Here is a 25,141-nt window from a genome sequence, read left to right as displayed (position 1 = left end):
CTGAGTAGCCAGATCTGGGTTGGTGAAGTGGGAGGACCCAATGCATTTACAAATCTTGGAGGCAAAAGAGCACGAAGCTTCACCTGAAGAAAGCAGAATTGGGGATTTCCCTGGTGGTGCAGTGGTTAAGAATCCGCCTGCCGATGCAGGGGACACAGGTTCCATCCCTGGTCCAGGAAGATCCCACATTCCGCGGAGCAACTAAGCCCGTGCACCAAAACTACTGAGCCTGCGCTCTAGAGCCCGTGAGCCACAACTACTGAGCCCGCACGCCTAGAGCCTGTGCTCTGCAACAAGAGAAGCCACTGCAATAAGAAGCCCGTGCACCGCAATGAAGAGTGGCCCCTGCTTGCCGCAACTAGAGAAAGCCCACACGCAGCAACGAAGACCCAACGCAGCCCAAAAAAATAAAATTAAAAAAAAAAAAAAAAAAGAAGGTAGAATTGGAGTAGAGGGTGTAAGGGGGAGAAAAGTGGGGAATGAGATAAGCCACTGAAGGGATTAAAAGGGAAGTGACGTGGCAACACATGCTTTTCCTCCCCACTTCAAGATACATACATTTAAAAAAATGCAAATCATATTGAAGTATTAAATTGAAAAATGAAAGTCTTCCCTTATAGCCATCTCCTTAATCTAAATTCTAAGAGTAACCACTATTTATAGTTTGGTGTGTTTCCTTCCAAATCTTTGCTATTAGCAGAATCACTCCTATAGCTGTGTGAGAATGGACTGGAGGGAGTAGGACAAGAGGCAGGAGCCTCCATAGTGAGGTTAAACTAGGTGAATTTACACAGCACCAAGCACAGTGCCTGACCCAGGAATGCTCCATATATGTTAGCTTCCCTTCTATCATGTAATGTTCCTGCTAATACTTTCCTTTTTTTCCCTAATAAAAAAAGGTTCGTGTTCACTATAAAAAAAACTCAGAAGATACAGCTAATCAAAAAGAAAAAAATGTTTTAGAATATATAACATCTTTCCAGTTTTTTCAATGTATGCACATTTTTATTTACCAAAAATGGGATCATATATAAACTCTCCCTAAACACACACATACCTCACCCCTTCCATGTATTAAATATCTGTCTATCACATTGTTTTTAATGACTGCACAGTATTCTACTAAAAGGCCAGTCTATATTTAGCTAATCCCCAATGGTAAAACAATTAAGATTATTTTTAATATTTCAATAACAATCTCTATTTCCTTTGAATAAATTCCTAGGAGATGAATTTCTAGATCAAAAGTATAAGCATTTTTAAGGCTTTTGATAAATGTTACTAAATTACCTTTCAGAAAGATTGTACCGATTTTTATTTTTACTATCAAAGGAAGAAGGATGAGAGTAACCACTGTGCCTTCCTTTCACCAAAGCTTTTTCATTATGTGTTAATCTGGACACAGAAAATGGAATCACACTGCTGTTTCAACTTGCGTTTCCTTGATTACTAGTGAGGTTGGACTTAAAAAAAATGTTTAGCAATCAGTTGTTTCTTTTTTCATGAATCACAATTATCAATTTTGTTTTTATTTTCAGGCATAATGTCCTTTCCCTATTTTTCTCTTAGTATGTTCATCTTTTGCTCAATGGCCTTCAAAACTATTAATGCTTTTGAAGGCATAAATGGCAAGCATTTAAAAAAATTACTCTAGGGAATTCGCTGATGGTCCAGTGGTTAGGACTTGGCACTTTCACTGTCAGGGCCCGGGTTCAATCCCTGGTTAGGGAACTAAGATTCTGGAAGCCTTGTGGCCCAGCCAAAAATAAATAAATAAAAATTTAAAAATTACTCTATCATAAATATTAAAAAGCCAACCTACAGTTTTAGTTTCTCTCCTTTGTTAGTTTTTCAATATCTGTAGCCAGCAGTATTGTTGGTTTTCCCTGTATCAACTGGTTTGAGTTTCATAACCTTCAACAGGCACAGGACCTGCCCAATTATTTGCTGAATGGATGAATGAATTTCAATAACTCCCATGCACACAAACACACAGTCCTCATAGGTAAGTCAAAGAACCAGAATCTATCTCCCACATAGATGAGGTTCTTCTACATCTGATCTAACATGGTCAAGTGAGCCTCCTGTGTCTATTCCCCTTACCTAAAAGGATCTTAAGAATTATCTTTTCCAGGTAATTTATCTAGGATATGAATTATGATCCCAAAGAGAAATAAGAAGGGTCTCTAAGCACCTAAAATCCATGTCTAAAACTCAGATATTTAACTCACAGCAGAGTCTGTCAGGTTTTCACTTGGAGACTATTTGCTCAGAGTTTACACATAATTTGGATTAAGACTGGCATTAGTCTTCCTTCTTGCCAGAAGATTAAAAGTTAAGAGGGTTCAAAAGGCTGTTAGAGATGGGCAAACTAACTGCAGGCAGTGAGAAAAATATCTGATAGAGAGGGATGTAGTATGGTACAGAGGTTAAGAACGCTGGCTTTAAAATCGGAGACAATATGAGCATCAACATGAATAATGACATTAATGGATTATCACCCACTGGGTACACTAAGATTCCAAGAGTCCGTATTGAAAATAAGTGAATAAGTCAATGGGAGAGAAGGGAAAGCTCTTCTTTACTGTAGAATGACAACTAATAAATGTAGAACAAATGATGAAATTAGAAAATCATTTTGCAATCATAATTATCAGGGATATTAAGAGTATGTAGCTCAGACTTCCCTGGTGGCACAGTGGTTGAGAACCCGCTTGCCGGTGTAGGGGACACGGGTTCGAGCCCTGGTCCGGGAAGATCCCACATGCCATGGAGCAACTGGGCCCGTGCACCACAACTACTGAGCCTGTGCTCTGGAGCCCACAAGCCACAACTACTGAAGCCCACACACCTGGAGCCTCTGCTCCCCAACAAGAGAAGCCACTGTGATGAGAAGCCCGCACGCTGCAACGATGAGTAGCTCCCACTTGCTGCAACTAGAGAAAGCCCGTGCGCAGCAACGGAGACCCAGTGCAGCCTGCCCAAATAAATAAATACATACACACATAAATAAATGCTAACGAGTACTGTGATGCTCCTAAAGAAGGTTATGGTATGCAGCACCCCCAAATTAAAAAAAAAAAAAAGAGTATCTAGCTCATATGACTCTGTTAGTGTATGTAATGTGCTTTGTACAGTGCCTGACATATAATAAGTGCTCAAAGAACATTAGTTATCATTCATTACTATGTACCTGACCCTGTAGCTGGGCTGTGGGAAAGTCAAGAGAAGTTTGAACTAAGACACAAATTGGGAAGACAGCATGACATTTTATAACAAGTATAGGGAGACCTGGGTTCAAATCAAAGCTCTATCATTTACTGACTGTGATCTTAGACAAGTTACTATACCTCTGGGACTCCACTTCCTTACTGGAATAACAGATAATGATGCCTCCCTTGTAGGTTATAAGTGTGTAAAACTCCACAGTGCCTGGCACATCAAAGGAGATCCACAAATATGAGCTCTCTTCTCTGTGTCCATATAATCTTAGTGATAACAACATGAATCTGGGCTGAAGTGGGCTCTAGATCTATACCTAATCACCCCCAGGACGCATGTTGGCATAGCCCTGTGTTAAGAAGGCAGCTCTTCTAGTCATGTACCACAATGTTCACTGCAGCACTATTTACAATAGCCAGGACATGGAAGCAACCTAAAAGTCCATTGACAGATGAATGGATAAAGAAGATATGGCACATATATACAATGGAATATTACTCAGCCATAAAAAGAAACGAAATTGAGTTATTTGTAGTGAGGTGGATGGACCTAGAGTCTGTCATACAGAGTGAAGTAAGTCAGAAAGAGAAAAACAAATACCGTATGCTAACACATATATATGGAATCTAAAAAAAAAAAAGGGTTCTGAAGAACCTAGGGGCAGGACAGGAATAACGACGCAGACGTAGAGAATGGACTTGAGGACATGGGGAGGGGGAAGGGTAAGCTGGGACGAAGTGAGAGAGTGGCATGGACATATATACACTACCAAATGTAAAACAGATAGCTAGTGGGAAGCAGCCGCATAGCACAGGGAGATCAGCTCGGTGCTTTGTGACCACCTAGAGGGGTGGGATAGGGAGGGTGGGAGGGAGATGCAAGAGTGAGGGGATATGGGGATATATGTATACGTATAGCTGATTCACTTTGTGATACAGCAGAAACTAACACACCATTGTAAAGCAATTATACTCCAATAAAGATGTTAAAAAAAAAAAGGCAGCTATTCTATATTCTGCACAAGTTGGCTTGTTTTAAAATCTAAGCGAGAAGGGTTTGTCGATCTAAACTCAAAGGGACATAATTTGGTTAATCCTCAGCTGCTGTGTCCAATCACCATCCAATCACACCCCCTCCCATGGCAAGCTGTCCCTCCAGGCAGCTAGTGTCACTAACTGTGCTACCTGGGCCTCTCCAGGTTCCTGAGTATTGATTCCATCTGTCCAATTTGCAGGCTGCAAGACGTGTCCAAGCAACCAAGTATGCTGCCCTTCGCCCCAAAGGGCAGACAGTGGTCTGGCAGGATGGGGAGAGGAAAGTGACTAGGCTAAGTCCTGGGGCTGCTAACCCAATCAAAAGGAATGGGCAATTCACTTCACAAACTTGGAGGACAAAGAGGGTGAGCATCCAAGCTAGTGACTCATTCTGCAATCGTGGAGAAGATTCCTTTCACTTTTAATTAACTCAAAGGCAGCAGCCCCACTGTGGGGTATACCTAGGACTAAAGGAACTGTGGCTGCTCAGTGGCCAAGAGTGGCACCAAACACCTTACCAGATAGCTAGTAAGCTTTTTGCCCAAGAGCTATCTCATACTTAAAAAGCATCTAACCCAGAGTTCCACAGGGATCAGGCCCTTTTTGGAGAAGCCAGCCCAGATCAGGCTAAAGGACTACATGACTATGGTTAGCTCTGATGATGAAAAGAACTTCGTCGACCAATGGGATGTAGGAGGGCAGAAACAGGGTAGGAGGCTAGCCAGGTAAGAGAAAGCTAAGGCAAGGCTGGTGAGAACAGGCTTAGCAGCAGGCCAGGCCCAGGGAGTGTCAAGAAGTTCATAGTCAAAACAGAGCCAAGGGCCAGAGACCAGGCAGCAGAGACGTGAGGCAGAGAGTAAAAAGCCAGGTCAGATGTCAAGGACTAGAGGCAGAGGGAAACAGCAGACCACAAAACAAGTAAGCAACCAGAAACCAAGGAACACACTGGTATCAGAGGTCAAGACAAGGCAAAAGAAGCAGACACCAGGGGCAGCAGTGAGGAGACTTCGCAAATGAAGAGATTTCTGCCTCTTTGACATTTTTTGCTGAAGCAGAAACAAATCCCCCAATTCAGAACTGTATCTGGGAGAAGGTGACGTACACAAGATGGTGAGTTGGCCCACCTGGCTGACAAGGGGACTACAGGATCTGACGGCACAAACGGAGGCAGGTACTGCTATCCGAGGTGATCCACCAAAGAACAACTAGAGCCGCCCCTCTGTTCTGGCGTCGGCATACTGGCTGTCACTTGGGAGGTTTGGGTTTAGGTATCACTATCTTAAATTGGAGTAGCTGGTGCTAAATGGGCAGTGAAGTATATGGGCTAGGCCTTCATGGTCTTAATAGCTGGATTAAAGGGGACAGAGTACACCATCCCACTCACTTATGTTTTTCTATAACACACTCAAAGGAACTATGCTGACTACTCCAGAGGTTCTCACTGGGCAAAGGCTTACAAACATCAGCAATTCTCCCAGCCACCTCAGGACTTGGCCTCTGGTGGTCTGTGGAAAGATATGCCTACCAATGTCAGTATCAACCTCAAAGGCTAGAGATAATCTCCAGATACCCTACTTCCAATACTAATCTGGAGAGTCAGAGAAGGTCTACAGCCCAGGAGGATGGGGGTTTAGAGTTGGCCTTTAGTGACTTGGCTCTGGTAGCAGTACTTGCCTTCCTGCGTGTCCATCAGAATCTACTCTGGTCTTATCTCTGCCCAAGTGAGCTGACTCACCAAAAAGACTGGGCTTTGTGAATACTGAAGGTGAAGGTTGTGAGGGATAGTATCCAGCTGACAGGTTGGCAGAGAAGCAGCAATAGGGCAGAGCTAGCCAGGCCAGGGATGGGGGGCACTGCAGGCCTGGAAATCTGGCTAATCAGAAATGGCCAGGTCTTAAAGATTGGCCTTAGGTAGGGAGCAGAACACAGGTACAGAGCCCGAGACCTTGGTAAGAGTTACACATGTGAGTAGGAGTGGTGAGCTCTGAGCCTAGGCTGAGAGCTGTTTTCTTTCTGCTTACTTTACTGCCTGCTGATACAAGTATCTATTTTCTCAAGGGTACAGTAGGGCTAAGTAGGAGGAAGATAGCAGTCTAATAATAAGAGCTAGCATTTGTATACACCTCCTACATGCTAGGCACTATTTTAAATACTTTATATATACTAACATCTAATCTTCACAACAACCCTATGAGGGAGGTTAAACAGAAACTGAGGGATAAGTAACTTGTCCAAGGTCGCTCAGCTGAAAGGAGCAGAGGTGGGATTCAACCCAGGGCAGTCTGGCTACCAAGCCCATGTCCTTATCACTCTACTACATGGCCTCTAACTTCCCTGTGTTGACTCCCAGGTAGCTAACAGTCTGTAGAAGCACTTCGCCTCAACTCAAGTTTTAGCAACAAGGCTAGGATCAGGAAGCCCAACAGAAAAATGAGGCAAGGATATGAACAGTTAATGCCCAGAGGAGGAAAAAAACAAACAAACAAGATGATTAAGTATATGAAGAGATCCTCAAGCTTGTGTGTGATTACAGAAAGGAAAATTTTTAAAAATGAGATAGCATTTTATTGGGAATTTGGGATTGACATGTACACACTGCTATATTTAAAAGAGATAACCAACAAGGACTTACTGTAAATTAATTAATTAATTTAAAAAAATGAGATAGAACTTCAAGTTAACACACTGGCAAAAAGTGAGAAAGCTGAAAAATGCCCAGTGTTGGTGAAGACATGGGGATCTCAGATTCTTCATGCACTGCCAGGGGACAGACTGGTGCAGCCATTCTGGAAGCCAATCTTGTAATATTTGTCATGTTAAAGTACCTTACCCTATGACCCAGCACTTTGTTCCTGAGGATATGTATCTCAGAGAGATTCTTACACAGGTCTATAGAGGGCAACATGGGAGATGTTCACCACATATTTTGTGGCAGTGGGGAGTTGCAGGCAATCAAGTGTCCATCACTGGGGGAACAGGTACGTTAAATGTGGTAGACACATGCTATGAAACATGATGCAGCAGTCAGAAGCAACAGGCTGGATTCACGTGCAGCAACATGAATAGATGATTTTTAAAAAGGGGTTGATTCCCTGCCACCTACTATTATTCATTAATTGAACTTGACCATCTGTTCTAAAAATTTATTCCTTCAGGGAGTCAATCAATTGCAGAACTCTAATTCCCATGCTGACCTAGTGATCTTGGGGGCTGAAGAATTAAGGACCCAGTGAAAACAATGAACTCCCCGAAGTACACCAAAGGCCATCACATATGCCCCTCCTACTGGTTCAACTGGTTAGTGCTCATTCACCTTCAGGGCTCCTCAGTGACATAGTCACCAACTCAACTGAGGCTTCTCTGACTCCCAGCCCGGGTCCACACCCTTCCTCTTTGCACAGAATCCAGTACCTACTCCTGTGGAAGGTGACCCTCACCATGTTATATCGTGATTGCCTGTCTACTTTTACTTGCCTTTCCCAGTAGATCACGGGACAAGAGCCATGTCTCAACCTTCTTTCCCAGCTCCTTGCCCGGTGCCTGGATCACAATAAGTGGTCAATAGATGCTTTCTGAATGACTGTATGAAAAAATGAAGAATGAATAAATGAAATAATTATTTTATTTGGTGAGAAATGGGGGAAAAAGGTGGAAGGCAACTGTCTCAGCCCTGCCCAGCCTTCCCCCACCTGAGGGTCCGAACTGGGCTGCAGGCAGCTTAGCTGTGGAAAACTTCCATCTTCCTCTCCTGAGCACTAGGCCCTTCCTGCCCTCCACCAGGCAGTTCCCAAACAAAGCTGAGGAAAAGAACGGGAGGGTGGTCCCTAAGAAGCAGCTCCTGGGACTCACAGAACTCCCTTTGGAGCAACAGCCCCCACCAGGCAAGTTTTAACTTGCCGATCAGGTTTGTAATTAGATTAGATGTGGGAGCACACGAAGGAAGTTGGCTCACATGGACCTTGATGAGCTCCTGCTTTCAGGACGGTGGGGCGTCACAATGCACAGGAGGACAGTTACATCGATTGGTTTTCTGCTCTCAGTGGCCGGAGGGGCTTTGGGTCATCACATTGTTTAGGAAAGAAGGAGGAAACCTGTGGTGTGAGCTGAGGCCTAAGCTGGGCGAGGCGCGTGTCAAAGACGGCTGGCGAGCAGCTGGAGTTGGTGAAGCAAGAAGGGCAGTGATCCCAGCTCCAGGTCGTCCCCAAACAATGTGGAGCTTCAGAAGAAGCTCCTCCGACTCCTCCTCCCCTCTACCCCCCACATCCAAGCACAGGGTCACTGTGTCCCAAGGAAAAGACAAAGAGTTGACCTATTCTCAACCCAGAGCACACCTCGATGAGGGGAGAAAGCAAAGAGGTCACAGGTCAGGAGGTTTGCTGGAAAGTCAAATGAGCTATGGATCATTCAGTCTACTGGTTGGTCTACAGGCGGTCGGGAAAGCGGGGTGGCCCAACCAAAGGCACTGGCCTGTGTTGAATCTAGAGGTCCTGTGGTGTGGAGGCATGAGCTTGGTGGGGGGAAGGATGGGAAGGCAGTTTTCTTTTCTTTTTTGGGGGGTGGGGTGCAGTTTTCTTTTTAAAGCCAGCTTCCTTGGGAAACAAACTAAAGATTAGGGAGGAAGCAAGGTACCTGTGTAGAAAATGTGCCCCAGTTTCCTCGAATGAGGATGTTATTTTGATTACTTCCCTCAAAAGGTAAAGATCAATAATCATAATAAAGCAGCCACGGTGGGTTGAGCACTTTACATTTACTATTCCAGATCCTTATAACCACTTGCAATGAGGTAGTAGTCAGTTTTACAAATGAATAAACTGAGGCTCAGCGAGATAACATGAGTTATCCAAGTATACACATTAAATAAGCACAGGAATCACAATTCAAATCCATGTATCTGTCTGGGGCCAAACCCAGTGCACATTCCCCTAAATCACACTGGTTCTCACCTATCTGACCATCCATTAGTCTGTCATAATATCCCATAGTCGCTGGGCCCTTACTAGGTACCAGGGACAGTGATATTTTCAGATGGTCATAACAGCTAGCTGGGATAAGAGGGAGTCTGATTCAGAGGGACAAGGGTCAAAATCAGTAGAGGGCTCAGACCAGGTGAGATAATTTGGGCAAGGCTTAAGGAAGGCATGGCACGTTAAGCAGAGGGCCAAGGAATCGAGATCACCCATCACAGGATTTCCAGGACAATCCCAATTTCATATCCTTAGCCTAGTTCTAAATACGCTTCCATATCTTTCAATCTGTGGTTCATAACACACAGTCACCAAACCGATGGGGCAGTGTGGTCAAGCCCTGGTTATTAGGGATTCTTTCCACAGTATAGGTTAGACTAGGCTCTCTCTAGGCAAATGATCCATAAGACCATGTTGGGGCTGGTACATCTCCTAGACGTACGTACTATGCACTAGGCATTGCACTAAGCAGTCTTACATGCATGTTAATCTTTGCAACCACCCTATGCTGAGGCAGATGCTATTATTGTTCCTACTTTGCAGATGAGGAAACAGCTGTTAAGAGGTAGAGCTAGGTTTTAAACTCAGGCCCTCTTTCCAGAGCTCTTGTTCCTCACCACTCTGCCACACACAACTAGACTGTGCTCCCCAAAGTAAGGACTGTGCCTGGCCATCTGTTCCCTTGCACATAGGCCGCAGTAACGGGCCAGTAAATATTTGTTGAATCAATTCACTTCTAAGGCCTTAACACTGCACTGTTGATGCACACATTGAGTTTTCAGTCAGCTCCTGGGCTTTACTTGCTAGTATTGCTAAATTGGGTCTCCTTGGATTTTACAGTTGGTTTTTGGTTTTAATTGTAGACTGAAACACTTGTCCCTATTAATTTTTATCACCACAGATTTAACCATTGCTCTAGCCCACTGAGTTCTTTTTTCACATCCCCGACTCTTTCACCTAACATATCAACTACCTCTAAGCTTCATTTAATCTGCCCATTTGGTTGGCATTTATCAATGGTCTCACTAGAATCAGTGATATGACTAGTGAATAGGACAGACCCCTGTGGCTCACCAGTACAGTCTGCTTTCCAGTCCGATATCCATTCATATATAAACAATGAACCAGATCATTCACCATTCATTAGTTTGACCAAACTATTTGCCACATCATATTTTATTCATGTGGATATCATGAGAGACAGCCAAATACCTTGCTGCAACCCAGACACACCTACCATATTTACTGTATATTCCTGACCCACCAAGCTGGCACCCCTATTTAAACAAGCACAGAGTGGGTCTGATGTCTTTAAAGAGGAGGTGCAGGAGTGGACCATACCACAGTCCCTAGAAATGGAACACCATTCCTCAGGCTGCTGAACTGGATGAGCACTGGATGCTCTTTTCATCCCAACTGATCTTCTCCATGAAGACAGCACTGAACACAGAACCCCAGGATGGGATATAGCGCTGGAGAAGGGGGTGGGTACCCTGAGACTGTCAGTTTAGGCAAATGAGCTGACATCACTTTCCAGGGAGCAGTGTCTGGGTGGCCTGAGGTCAAGGCATGTGTCTGCAAAACTAGAAACGGGTGCATGCTGGAATTGGAATATCATTACTACGAAACAGGATTATCTTGAGCAATGATTCTAAATGGGATTAGAAATGACTCTTTGTTACTCAGAGATAATCAACCACAGCAGCGGTGGGAGAGACATCAAGCTCGGCACACTTTTCTGGGGTCATGGTGCTGGCATTCCGGGCACCTGGCCAGCACGCTCACCCGCCCTTCCTTGCTGGGAAATACTGGGAACTGTTCTTCACTAGGCAGCTGCGGCCACCTGGGACGAGAGCAAGCTCCACATCAAAGTGCCCTGCTTTGGGGTCCCATGTTCTAGGCCCAGCTTCTTAGATGAAAAGGAGTGGAAAAAGAATCTCCAAAGCCCTACTGCTTCTGCATCACCCATCAGATACTGGTGAGAGGCAAGTAATACCCCCACCTCCATCAAAGATGGGCTTACCTGAAGGAAATTGACTAACTTCCTGAGGTCACCAATCAGCAGTAGCAGTGTTAGTCATAATAATAATTAAGAGACTACCACTACTACTATACTACTATTAACTAAAGTAGCAAACTCTTATCAAGTGCTTACTACATGGCAGGCATTATTCTAAACACTTTACATATATGTACACATTTAAAGTAGCTCAGCTTATTATCTCCATTTTATGGCTGAAGAAACAATCACAGATAAGTGAAAGAACTTGCCAAGGTAGATGACTAGTAAGAGGAAGAGACAGCCTGGATGTGAATCCAGGTCATCCAGCTCTAGAGCTCACAGCTCTACCACATGCTAGATAGTTACAGCCTGAGAGGACCATGGTCCGTGCTGGATAAGGCCTTTCCTTTACCCTCACTGGTCTCCAGGCCCTGCCAGTGCCCCCTACTAACTCTGGTACATCCCTACTTTCTTACTTTTAGGAGCCTATGCTCACAGTGGTGCTTATTCCAGAAATGCTGTCTTCCTACTCTCCACCTCTACCAACCAAAATCCTGTCCGTCTTTCAAGGCTCACCTCATGTGAAAGGGCCTTCTTTCATGATTAACCCCCACCCCAGCACTCCAGGCTGGTCTTCTCTGGGTACTGACCACATTCTGCCTCAATCTACCATTAAAAGGAGGCTTGTTTTATCCTTCTTCTGACAGCTTTTTTGAAGACAAGGAGAGTAGTTTGTCGGTTTTTAGATTTCTCAAAAAATCATCCAGCATATAGTGGGTCATCAAGAAACCCTGCCTGAATTGACTTGACTCCTGGTCTTGGCACCCCCTGATTCATTGCATGGCTTTGCTCCCTGCATCTTCCCTACCCAGGTAGTATAGTCCAGTGGAGAGAATAAGGGTTTGGGGTTCAGAGGGACCTGACTTCAAATCCTGGCTCCCCCTTTCACTTACTGGACAACCTTAGGCATCTCTGAGCTTCATTTTCCCTATCTGTAAAATAGGGATAATAATCCCCCCATTTTAGGATTGCAGTGAGGATTAGGGCCAACATGGGAAGTATTTGACATGGGCCTGGCACACAGAAGACACCCAATCAACCACAGCCATCATCATCACTATAGTCAGGAGATCAGATAGCACAAAGCCAGCCTCCTCGGGCCAAAGGAAGCACCACTCTGCAGCAAGCAGCCAGGCTGAGAACAGGCTGGGGACCTTGGGAAGAGACTGTAGGCCTCCAAAGCAGGATAGACCTCCATGTTGTCAGGCCCCCTGGTACCTACATTAAAGCACAGGTACTGGGGTGCTCTACCTGCTCTGCCTCTGGCCAGCCAGCAAGGAAGAAGAGCCTCCCATGGAGGCTGACCCAGTCCAGCTGCAAGAGAAGCATCAGCTCTTTGCTCTAAGAACACCTGTGGAGCTGTGGGCCACACAGAGAGGCCTGTAAAACCTCTCCTGCAGGTCAGCGATCTGGCTTGGGCTGCTGGGTTCTTAAAGATAGGATTTAATGCCCCCCCTCCCCTTAGTAAGGTGGAGGGAAAATAAGCAAATGCTAAAAATAAATGACTGCTATGAGAGGGAATTAAATGGTCTTCAGCCAAGGATGGCGGCATTTTAAAATTAACAAAGCCCAGGTACCACATCCAGGAAGGCCTTGGCAAATGCGTGTTATCCACTCATTAGCTCAGCTCCTCAGGGACCCCAGCCAAGCAGGGAAGGCAGTGCCGGGAAGCAGTCCTTCCGATGCTGATGAAATGCACTCCGGGAGAAAAAGCAGGAGGGAGGGAGACTCTTGCGGGGAATTTCAAACAGTTCTGCTGGAGCTTCCTTCTCTGCCTGGCAGTCTCACCTTCTCTGAGGCAGTGGCTTTCAAGGCAACCAGCAAGCCCAAGTGGACTCAAATCTGAACCTCCCCCCACCACCCCACTGTTTCAGGATCTTTGGTTCCTGAAGCACCACAATGGCCATACTATTTAGGTGGTCCTCCCTGAGCGGCAGTCCAGGGACAAGGAACCCAAGAATGATGTGGGATGAGAGGCAAGCTCCCAGTCCTGAACCCTGCACCTTCTCCTCACTATAAAGAACCATATGACACTTTGTGAGCCCACTGTATACCACCCATAAGGTGAATTTATCACTATTCATCAGTAACTCTACTTCATGACATCACGAACCATGTGAATCCACAAATCTTTATTCTCTACTAACAATCAGAATATATAGTACTCCAATGTAAGATACCATCAACTATAAGAATTCAAAACATTCCAGGTGACCATAAACAGTATGAATTCATTTTAACACTACTAACAGGAATTCTCAGTACACCAAAGGTCACAATTAACAGTGAAAATATAGAGAGAGATGGTGGTTTTTTGAAAACTTTTTAAAAGTCTGTTTATTGAATTATCATTTATGCATAGTAAAATTCATCCTTTTAAGCTGTACAGTTTGATGAGTTCTATGACCACCACTATAATCAACACTTAGATTACTTCCATCACCCCAAAAGTTCCGTTGGGCCCTTCCTCCCACTCCTAAACCCTAGCAGTCACTAACCTGATTTCTGTCCCTATAGTACTGCCTTTTCCAGACTGTCATATAAATGGAATTATACAGCAGATAGCTTTTCATGTCTGGCTTTAACTTAGCATAAGGCTTTAAAGATTTGACCATGTTGTTACCTGTACAAGAAGTTTGTTCTTTTTTTTAGTGCTGAGTAGTCCACTGTATGGATGTACCATAATTTGTCCATTCACCAGATGATGGACATTTGGGTGATTTCAAGTTTTTGGTGATTATGAATAAAGATACTATAAATATTTGCATACAGGTCTTGTTGTAGATGTATGTTTTTATTTCTCATGGACAAATATCTAGGAGTTGGTATTGCTGGGCTGTATGATAAATGTATGTTTTACCTTTATAAGAAACTGCTGAAGTGTTTTCCAAAGTGGCTATACCATTATGCATTCCTATCAGTAGGGATGACAACTGTTCTGCATCCTTATCAGCACTTGGTATTGTCAGTTTTAAAAATTTTGGCCATTGGAATAGGTGTGTAGTGGTATCTCATTGTGATTTTAACTTGCATTCCCCTAAATGCTGAGTATCTTTCATGTGCTTATTTGCCATCAATCTCTTCTTTGGTGAAGTGTCTGCTCGAATCTTTTGCCTATTTTTAAAAAATTGGGCTATCGGGACTTCCCTGGTGGCGCAGTGGCTAAGAATCCGCCTGCCAATGCAAGGGACACGGATTCGATCCCTGGTCTGGGAAGATCCCACATCCCACATGGAGCAACTAAGCCCGTGCACCACAACTACTGAGCCTGCGCTCTACCGCCTGTGAGCCACAACTACTGAGCCCGCGTGCCACAACTACTGAAGCCTGTGCGCCTAGAGCCCATGCTCCACAAGAGAAGCCACCACAATGAGAAGCCCGCGCACCACAACAAAGAGTAGCCCCCGCTCGCCACAACTAGAGAAACCTGCGCACAGCAACGAAGACCCAATGCAGCCAAAAATAAATAAATAAATGTATTTTAAAAAAAAAAATTGGGCTACCTTTTTATTACTGATTTGTAAGAGTTCTTTATATCTTCTGGATACTATTCTTTTATCAGACGTGTTTTGACAGCTTCTTTTTTGAGGAATTAGAATTCATACCATTTTTCTTCCAAACCACTATCCCCTGCATATACATGCTGATGAAGAAAACAGGACAGACTTAAACTTTCAATTTACAAATACCTTAGTGTCATTGGACAAAGGGTCAAGCAGTACTTAGCACCTGTTAAAACTCATGAGACTATTTTTACCTCCATGATGAGCGTCCAACCACCATTAGGCTTTAAAGAAAGCTACATCTGGAGAAATGGCTGTCCTATAAACAGCTTTTGCCCCCCAGGCTCTGCACCTCCCAAAGCCCTGTTCTGGTCCGCCAGGCTCTTGGAATGGTCAACAGTCGTCACACTCCATTGCTGGCCATTGTCCACTGGGAAAGGTAGGAGGCTCCCAATCCACCCCTCAGTGAAAGAGCAAACAGTGGGGCCTGTGGCTGCCTGGACATCAAAGTAGAGCAAACAGGCCTGGCAGGCCCTGCCTCTCCGCCTACACATCCTGCAAATGCCATCTGAAGGAGCATCCCTGAGGGGGTCATGACTTTCAGCTTGTCACAGCACACATCAAAGTTTGCACCACACACGAACTGGGTGCATGGGTTCGAATCAAGTTGCCCAAGAGCGGATACTCAGCCATTGTGTCCAGTTTTAATCCCGTGTTTTCCCAAGTAATTAAGCCTTCTTGCTTATGAACTTGTGACTAAGTAAAGCATCACTGAGAGGTTGTAACATCAAAGTGCCTTCCACCGTCTGTCCATGTTTAGTAAAATTGGATTTCTTTCCCTTCTTAAAGAAAAACTAATTGAATTTAGCTGAAGGCTGGGTATATTTGCACGAGCCAGTAGAGGCTGTGCTAAGTCACAGTGGTCATCCTGGAGCCCTGTGGCTTAGCGTTTAGCTGGGCTGGGTCAGAGTGCAACACGGAATGAGGCACCCAGACTCAGGCTAAACAAGTGTCTGTGGCATGAGGCTTATGGAGGGCTCACTGTGGAGAAGGGGCCAGCCCCCGCCAACTACTCCTCAAGTCAACACTACACCCAAGCTGTTACTAGGCTGGCAAAAGGACTGTCCTAGCAGAATGTTGGTAAATCTTTGGCAGGAGGGCTACTGAAGACAATGGCCATCACAGTGCTCGAGTCCTTGATGTCAGCAGTCCAAGTAAGCTTCTTAAGGCAAAGGCTGTGATGCTTACTTAGTATCTGAATCCCCTTTAGCCTAGCATATCAGCACCTGACACAGTCTAGTTTTTAAAAAAGTCTGCTGGATGCATAACATGATAACATAAAGGTATGTCAGCACAAAGTTCCTCTCTCCTGAAGAACCAAAACTCTCTGTATGCCTTTTTTGCCCTACTTGTCAGGAAACTTCAAATTAAATTCATACTCGATTCCACTAATTACCTGATTTACAGTGAGTACAGCCTGGTCCCATTTATGTAAAATTAGACACATAGATATAGATACAGATATCGTGATCAGTCTCTAGGTAGAGGGGATTCAGTTGACGGCTACTTTCTTCTCTATATTTTTTTTACAAAAACAATAAACTTATTTTTGGGAAAGAAAATCTCTAGTTCAATCCTGATAGAATTATCTTTCCTTTTACCAATATGATTTCTGATCTTGATCCAGTTTTAACTCTCCTGTGTACATTTATATTTGTATTTTGATTTAAGTCACCTTAAACCCTTTTTTGTAAATAAAAGGAGGTAATAAATTATAAATAAGTTCCCATGCATATTTTTAACATTTTGTTCTATAACACTGTATTTTCTGTTCAAAATTAAACAAAATAGCACTCTCTTTACTACTCAAAATAAAATAATAAATACATATATAAATAAAGGTTCACAAGAAGATAATCTCCTTAAGTATAGAGACTATTGTGTTCATATCCCCAAGGACTTAACACATTAAGCAGCCAGGCACTAAAGGCAGTTGAGGGTGAAATGACTGGGCTTCGCTCAGGATATCTCCTTTGAGCTTGTGGGCTGCCAACATTCTAAAGGAGGTGAAGGTTCTCTACTTTCAGCCTTGAATCACGGGGTACTGTCCCTCTACTCGCCTTTGATCCAAATCCATTTCAAAGGTGGTGGCATTTCAGGCCTGGCCAGTATGATTCCAGAAGGTCTTGGTGACTGATGAGATGAGAATCAGCACACTTCCAATACAGAAAAACTTATTGGCAGATTGTGCTGGGATGGACACGATAATCCTTCAAGACCACTCCCATGGCACCTTACCAATGAGGCCTACCCACCCTGAGCAGTGTACTCCTGGCATTCCCTTTTACCAGATTCTACTTTTCCTTTTTTTCCATTAGCACTTCTTATCTTCTAATATATAGTTTACTTATGCATTGTATTTATTGTTTATTGTTTGTCCCTGCCTCTCTCTACCCAGGGACCACCACTTGTACAGAAATAAGCTCTCTGAGGACAGGGATATTTGTCTGTCAAGAACAGTGCCTGGCAAACAGTAGGTGCCAAACAATTTTTGTGATATGAATAAATAAATCCAACCTGAGAGTATGCTATTTTCTATAAAAATCTGTCCTCACTGGGTACCGGAAGGAAGAGGAGGGCACAAAATAGAAGCTTAAAACACCAATAATTAGTCCTAGGAACCGAGTAAATACAAGCCAACACTCTCACTTTGCTCATTGAGCATCACTGATTTGCTAATGGCTCTGGATAAAGACAGAGCAATCAGTTAAACCAACAACTCATTAGATTCAGAGAGAATTGTCCTCAAAGCACATCTACTAGCTATGTGCTCACTGATTGGCAGTACTCTTAAGTATAGTGTTAATTCCTATTCTGTCTCAACGCTGATAAAACCAAACACAGAAGGGCACATACCCCCTCCCTTTTCTCCACCACTGGTTATCTCTTGCAGATGGAGAGACCTGCAAGGTGGGAAAGACTGGTGGGTGGGGGTGGAGGCAGGGGAGGGGGGTTATAAGTGGTAGAATAAGCACATGTGTGTTTGTATGTAGAGAGGTCTAATGCGAGCAGCAGAGAATAACATCTCACCATTTGTAACCTGTAGCACATACATTATGTCATTTGATTCTCACAAGAATATAGTAAGAATCTATCTGCTCCACTGTGAGATTCAGTCCCCTCACCCCCTCTGCTTTGATAATATCCTGTCCACACTGCTCTGATATCATTGATTACACTATACTCTGTTTCTCTACCTGCCTGTTTTTCCACATTAGACCACGAGCTCCCAAGGCCTCTGATTCCCCAGTGATTAACACGGAGTCTGGTTCAGAGTAGATATCTACCAAATGTTTGTAGAAATAGTTGATTTCAGGTGAAGTAACAAGGTGTTAATAGAATTTTGAAATTCAACTAAGGGTCAGAGCCAGGACTGGATTCCAGGCTCTCAATTGTAGAAGCAATTTACATTAATTTTTCTTTTAAAGACTATGTGCTTAGAGCTAAAGAGGCAAATAAGGAGACAGAGTGCTGAGATCAAGTTCACGACAGAGTAGCTGAGAAAAGAGAACTATCTCAGTACAGCTGAGTCTCTCAGCCAGTCTGAGGCAGTGCCACCCCGACATTATAAAATACCTATTTGGTTGATTTCCACCACATTTATGACCCTCCCAAAGGTGGCCAGTACTGGCAGATAAAATCCTTAAAGATCTGCTTGAAGGGAAAATGAAAATTTGCACCTCCCACTATCAATGTCAGTGGCTGTTACTAAAGCACCCAGTCTGCCTTCTTTGAAAGCATCTCTTTTTGCTCTTCTTCAATCAATTCTTTTGCACAATCACAGCTAGAGACTGCGATGTAATGGCAGCATCCAGCCCAAGCCTGGGATCTGGCAGTGGGAGGCAGCAGTGAGGTACAGTAAAATACACAAACTCTGCAGGCAGTCAGACCAGGTTCTAAATCCTATCTGTGTGACCTTAGACAAATCACCTTACCTCTTTGGGCTTCAGTTTTCTCAGCTGCAAAATGAAAAATAATAATATATATCTTGTGGGTGGTTGTAAGAAGTAGAGATAACTCTATACAAAGTAGACTGTTTCAATCTTTACACAACAGCTGCATGCTGGGGGAATGGGGAAGTGTGTAGGAAAACAGCAGGGCCTCCAATGAGAGGGAAGGAACGCCCCCACCTTCCCTAGTTTCTACCAGAACTTCCAAAGGAACAGCCCAATGGAACCCTTGCTGGGGACAGTGACTGCAGACTGCTCAGCATGGATAATGATAACAGAATCATGATGATAACTTGCACATGTACACTTAACCACTTACAACAGGCTTTCAAACATTTTGTTGCTTCAGTAAAGCAAATGACTCGCCTAAGGTCACAAAGTCAATGAATGATGGAGCTGTGATCCAGAGCTACATCTTTCCTCTCCACATCTCCTATACTTTCCATTGCACCAGGTGTTGACCAGTACCTTAGGCTAAGTCCATTTCCCTGCCTTTCGAGAAGAGAGCAGGGGGACAGGCAAGGGTGGGAGAGGGTTCAGGATCGTGGTCTGCAAAGCTCTGGCAAAGGGAGCCCCATGTGGAAGGAGATCTCTCACCTGTCGTTTCGGTTGATGGCTGCCACCATGAGTGCTGTCCAGCCAAGTCTGTGCCTTGCATTGACATCAGCACCTTCTGACAACAGCCTAGAAAGAGAGAGAAATATTTTCAGTGTATGGCTTATCATGGACATAAGAGTGGAAGAAATGAAAAATCAATAAACAGGGACGCTAGATGAATTTGGAAATAGTTATAGGGCTTTGAGAACTAAATACCCATCCCAGCTCCTCTGGCCACTCTCCCTTGACCCCAGGCTTCTCCTACCTCTCTCCCTCTTCCCTTAAATGAGTCTGCCTCTGCTGTCATTCTCCCAACCTACTGAGGAAAGAATGTGCCTTCCCCTCTGTCCAGAATGCTCTCTCCCTGCCTCTCTGCCTATTCTAAACCTACTTTCATACAATGGGATACAACCCTGGCTTGAGGACTCTCTCCCAAGTAGGCTTTCCTGACTCATCCAGTCCACAGATCTCTCCTCCTTCCTTAGAATTTCCCCATGCTTAGCACCAAATGCCCAATGACACTTCTCGTCTATGTAGCTCCCGGTTTACAGAAGAATCCTACTTCTCAAGTTTATCTGTATGGTCGCTGTTTGGAAATTGGAACTCTGAATGCAAGGGAAGATGGGAAGAATGTTAGAAATGCTAGATTAGGTTTCTAGGAAAGTCCGTATGAACCTATTTGACTCTATATGCCAGTGCCTAGCACACAGTAGGAGCTCAGTAGCTGTTAACACAAGTTTTTAAGTATAACACTAAAAGCCTGAATTCTGGGTCCCAGTAGCAGGGAGCCCTATAATGTGGGGGTGGATAGAGAGAAGGAGAGTGAAGAGAACCAACTCTTACTGCGAACCTCCTACAAGCAGGAACTGCCTCAGAACTTTACATACATGCTCTCATTCACTCTTCACACAAGCTTAAGGAGCTGGTATTAATCTCCTCTTTTCATGGATGAGGTAGTAAGTTCAGCGAGGTGAAATGACTCGCTGAAGGTCACAAAGCTAGTTAAGGGGCAGTACAGTGACTGGAACCCAAGTCGATAATGGCTCTGCAGCCTGAATCCTTCTCATCTCACCAACCTTCCTCTACACTGAACCTGACTCCATGTAACATGGAAGAGAAAAGACTAAATGGACTCCAGCAAATCAGCATGACACGTGCTTGGTCCTGTGCTGAATTCTGGGATGGGGGTGTGGAGAAGACATGGGGTTTGCCCTAAGGAATTTAGTTGTGGAGGGAGGACTCAGGATAGCAGGAAACCAAAGGCTGTAGTGTGTGGTTTCCCACCATAAGTGCTGTAGGAGGCCAGGAAACAGGGAGACCAAAAGTCAAGAGTGTTTCACCAACAAGGCAGGAGCTGCTTATGAGGAATGGGCATTAGGGGGAACTGGGAAGCTGTCTACTCTTCAGTGCGTTCTAGACGAAAGGGCACTGGCAGAGTCCAGAGGCTTGGGGTTGAGTCCTAGCACCATTCTTATGCCATAATCTGTAGGAAATGCCCCTCTGGACCAAGCCAAGCCTAACCTCTGTGCTGCTGAAGTAAGCAAGTGATGAAGGCTTGGGAGGATGAAGAGACACATCATGTACTCATTCGTTCACTCAGCCTGTGCTGATGCAGGGAATGAGACAGGCACTGTCAAAGCCTGAGGGGAAGACAGACCAGCAAGCACATCACTACACATCAGACGAGTGCTAGGAAGGGGGCCTCAAGTTGCAAATGTACAACCAGGGAACCTAACCTAGCCTTAATGACCCAGAAGACCTCTCAGAGGAAGTGATGATAGACAGTTAGCCAGACAAAAGCAGGCAAGGGAGGGAAGGAGTGTTCCAGGCAGAGGTAAAGCCTCTCATCAGAGTAGAAGGCAGCATGGGGTATATGAGGCCCTGAAAGAGGTCTGGCACGACTCAGGCACGAAGTGCGAGAGGAAAGTGTTGAGAGAGGAGGTTGGGAAACCCTCTTCTCTCACCTCTAGTTTGAAAGGTTTCTTCTGGTCAAAGTCCTGGGCCTCTTCCTCTTACCACATACACTGTTAAGCATCCTTCATGCAGAAACAACTGTCCATAGCCAAAGATGTTAAAGAGGCTAAGAACCCTGGGGATAATTTTCTGAGACAGAAATCTCTCTTTGCACAAAACCTTCCCTTGTTTAGCAGGCCAAGTGGTGCTGTGGAGAGCGCAAGTTTCTGAGAACTGAGAGACTGGAGTCTGATTTTAACTGTGATTCTGGTTGGATGGCTGCACTTCTCTGGCCCTCAGTCTATAAGACCAGAAAATCAGGAAGGGCTGATCAGAGGTTTCTGAGGGAAAAGACTTGAACTATGCCTTGAAGAATAGGAACAATTTAGAGAAGAGGGAGGAAGTGCACGCCAGTCAAGACAAAAGACACAAGATACTATTCAGAAGCAGGGAAGGGATGAGAAAGTATACTCAGAGACCATCAGGTAGATCCATCTGTGTGACAGTTAGCAGCACAGAAACAGGCAGCTGCCAAGGTAGGCAGGGCCTACCACAGGGCCTCAAAAGCCAAGCTAGGAGGCCAAGGCAGTGGGCATAAACCTTTTTTGAGCCATGGACTCCTCTGAGGATAAATCATCAAAGCTGATGATTCTTTCCAGAAAAGTGCACAGGCACACACACACTCAAAGAAAAAAAAAATCTTTCTTTACATGCAATGCCCAGGGGTTCATAGGTCCCCATGAAATCAATAGTGGACCCTAGGTTAAAAACCCAATCTAAAGGGTTGACAAATGCCTGGCAGGTGTGTGCTATGGTCCTGCCCTCCTGTATCTTAGTCAGAAATCATGAATCTCTCTCAGCAGCTCTTTCCTATGGAGCCTTTGAAAGAGCCTCAGAATCCTTCTCAACACTGGTTCCAATCAGCTACCACCAATAAGAAGTATTTCTTATTTGCCATTCCTTAGACTCTCACCATAGGCAAGTGGGGTTGTCATTGAAGGTTTTGGGCAAAAGAAATTATAGAATTAACCTAATAGCTTAAGCAGGCTGAATTTGAAAGGAGACAGAATAGAAAATGGGGACAAGGAGACCAATTTGGAGGTTGCTGTAACACAGACCAAGGGAGATGAGCTAGGGCAGGGAAATGAGAAAGTGCGCGTGAACACAAGAAACTCAGTGCAGCCAGAATCCTTTATGCCTTTAGTGGGTCAGTGACCTGTGTTCCCCTGCCTGAGCCCTGAGAATTCCAGAAGCAGCACTCCTCTGGAGGCAGTGCTGAAGAAAGAAGATTGAGATGCTTCCTCTTCCTGCCCCTTAAGGGCTGAGTGTAGTGTAATAAAAAGAAAAAGATGAATAAAAGCCTCTGGAGCAAGTCAGACCTGGATTCAAATTCTGGTCCAGCTAGATAATGCTGAGCAAATCAATTCTGAGTCTCAGTTTTCTCACCTATCAAATAGGGACAGTAATCTCTAATTTGCAGGGATCCCAGCCCAGTCCCTGGCACATAGCAAGTATTCAGTACAGAGTGGTTTTTGCCTGCCACGCTACCCTGTTTCTATCTCTTTGAAGGAACAAAGCGATCTGGCCTCAAGTTGGTAGTGGCAGGTTGGCAAGTACCCTGGGATTCTAACACAAGGTCACATGGGATGACCTGGGTAGTTCAGCCAGGCTGGCTTCAGGCACTCCTTTGTTCATTTATTCAACAAACATGCACACACTCACTCTGTGCCTGGCTGCACACTGGCTACTGAGGAGGAGACAAGACTGAAGTTCTCGTTTCCAGGACCTAAGCCAAGCAGGGTTTTCTTTTTTTTTCTTTATATATATATATATATATAATGTGCATGTAAGTATTTGTTTATTACTTTTTTCACAAATAATTGCATTTTAAAATTATTTATTTATTTATTTATTTTTGGCTGTGTTGGGTCCTCACTGCTGCATGCAGGCTTTCTCTAGTTGCAGCAAGCAAGGGATACTCTCGGTTGCGGTGCGTGGGCTTCTCATTCAGTGGCTTCTCTTGTTGCAGAGCACGGGCTCTAGGTGTGTGGGCTCAGTAGTTGTGGCTCGTGGGCTCTAGAGCCCGCACGGGCTTAGTTGCTCCGCGGCATGTGGGATCTTCCCGGACTAGGGATCGAACCCCTGTCCCCTGCATTGGCAGGTGGATTCTTAACCACTGTACCACCAGGGAAGTCCATAATTGCATTTTAAGGTGTGTTTATACTGCTAATTCATACAATAATTCCATTTGTAAGTTGCTACTTAATGCTCTATGTCACATCCACCAGATTTCCCCTCTCTGCTCTCCCAGGGATACCCACCCAGCTAACCTCCATCCCTCGGCCACCAAAAGCAATGCTCAAAGAACATGCACTTACATATACCCTTTTGGACCTGTGTGAGTATTTTCCCAGGGCATGTACTCGGAGTGCAATCCCTGGGTTACAGGGTTTATATCACTTGATTTGACTAAATAGTGCCAGGGTCCTACAGGACAACTGCTCCATCTACCCTCCCACCAGCAGGACAGGGGTGTTCCTGTGTACCACGGACACTTGGCAGTAGCCAACTTCCTAATCACTGCAAGTTCAATAGGTGTAAAGGGATCTCACATTGTTGTTTTAATTTGCATGTCTCTGATTACCAATAATTTTGAGCTACTTATTATATGCATATTAGCATGTTGAGGTTTCCTTTTCTGTACACTGCAGGGTTTTCTTTTTTCTTTTTTTTTTTTTTTTTCAGGGTTTTCTTTTAAGAGGAGGAACTGCTGGGAGAGAAGGCTTCTCCAAACTTGCTATCCTTTCAATGAACAGTGTAGAAGGAGCACAGGGCAGAAGCAAGAGACCTGTGTTCTAGTTCCAGTTCTGCCACCTCCTACTCTGACACACCACAGAAGATATATTATCTCTCTGAGATTTAGTCTCTTTATAGGTCCATTAGGGTTTTAAGAGGTGACACTGAAATCTGAAAGAAAGGGCTCTGCAAACCTGAAGGGATCATTCCTAGGAGGCAAATCTTAAGTGTTTTTTAGTGAGACACCAGCTTTTAAGCCCTGCCCAGCATACTGACTATCATTCTTTGCAGCCTCCTGGGGCTGAGGTGTAAAGGAGAAAGCAATGGCCCTGGAGTCCAAAGGCTGGAGTTCAGATTCTGGCTCTGTCACTTATTAGCTGTGACATGGGAGCTATTAATCCCTATTGTGCAAGGTAGTTGTAAGGATTAAAAGAGACACCACATGGCAGAATTCCATAAGGAGTGGTGGCACCTAGTAAATCAAGGAAGGACCAGAACAAACAAAAACCACAGTGACCCCAACTCCAAACAACTTTTCCTCTTTCAGAGCTGGGTGGGCCCCTCCCCCACTTCCCCTCTGTGTGCAGAGCAGTCCCAAAACTTAGGATTTCACAAACCCAGGTCTCCTCCATTTCATTTTGTTGCTTTGCAAGTGAATGCCCAGCGGGCAGTCATTTCAAAGTCCTGGGCCAGCTGGGCGGGTGGATGCCTGCTGAGAGCAGCTGAAAGGGCCTCTGAGGCCTGAGAAAGCCACCCTTGCTCTCCCCTGTGATTTTCACCAATGGACAAAATGCGGCAAGTGAATTAATCTCTTTTAAAAAGAGCAATGCTTGTGACAGAGCACGGTGTCTCCGAAAAGGTTAGGATTCCATCATCCCTGAGATGATGAGTGAAAGGCTTAATGCAGGTTGCCACTCAGGGCAGAGCTGCCTGTGGCCAGGGGCTGAGAAGTGAGGGTGGGCACTGCAGGCCTTTCTGGGCTCACTCCAGACTTGTGGTA

The 25,141-nt window shown here is 44.7% G+C and overlaps 1 protein-coding gene across 3 annotated transcripts in view; it reads right to left on the bottom strand.

The window, feature by feature from the left end:
* Positions 1–25,141, bottom strand: part of CLPB (ClpB family mitochondrial disaggregase) — a 145,079-nt gene that overhangs the window by 89,565 nt on the left and 30,373 nt on the right. For all 3 annotated transcript variants that reach the window (XM_059930874.1, XM_059930875.1, XM_059930876.1), the window contains exon 3: positions 19,393–19,479. In XM_059930874.1, coding sequence (XP_059786857.1) covers positions 19,393–19,479 — 87 coding nt within the window. The remainder of the gene's footprint in view (positions 1–19,392; positions 19,480–25,141) is intronic.

The sequence above is a fragment of the Balaenoptera ricei genome, chromosome 8 (assembly GCF_028023285.1).
Source record: "Balaenoptera ricei isolate mBalRic1 chromosome 8, mBalRic1.hap2, whole genome shotgun sequence".
Taxonomy (NCBI): Eukaryota; Metazoa; Chordata; class Mammalia; order Artiodactyla; family Balaenopteridae; genus Balaenoptera; species Balaenoptera ricei.
Note: the sequence above shows the minus strand (reverse complement) of the source record. Positions and strands in the feature narration are given on the sequence as shown.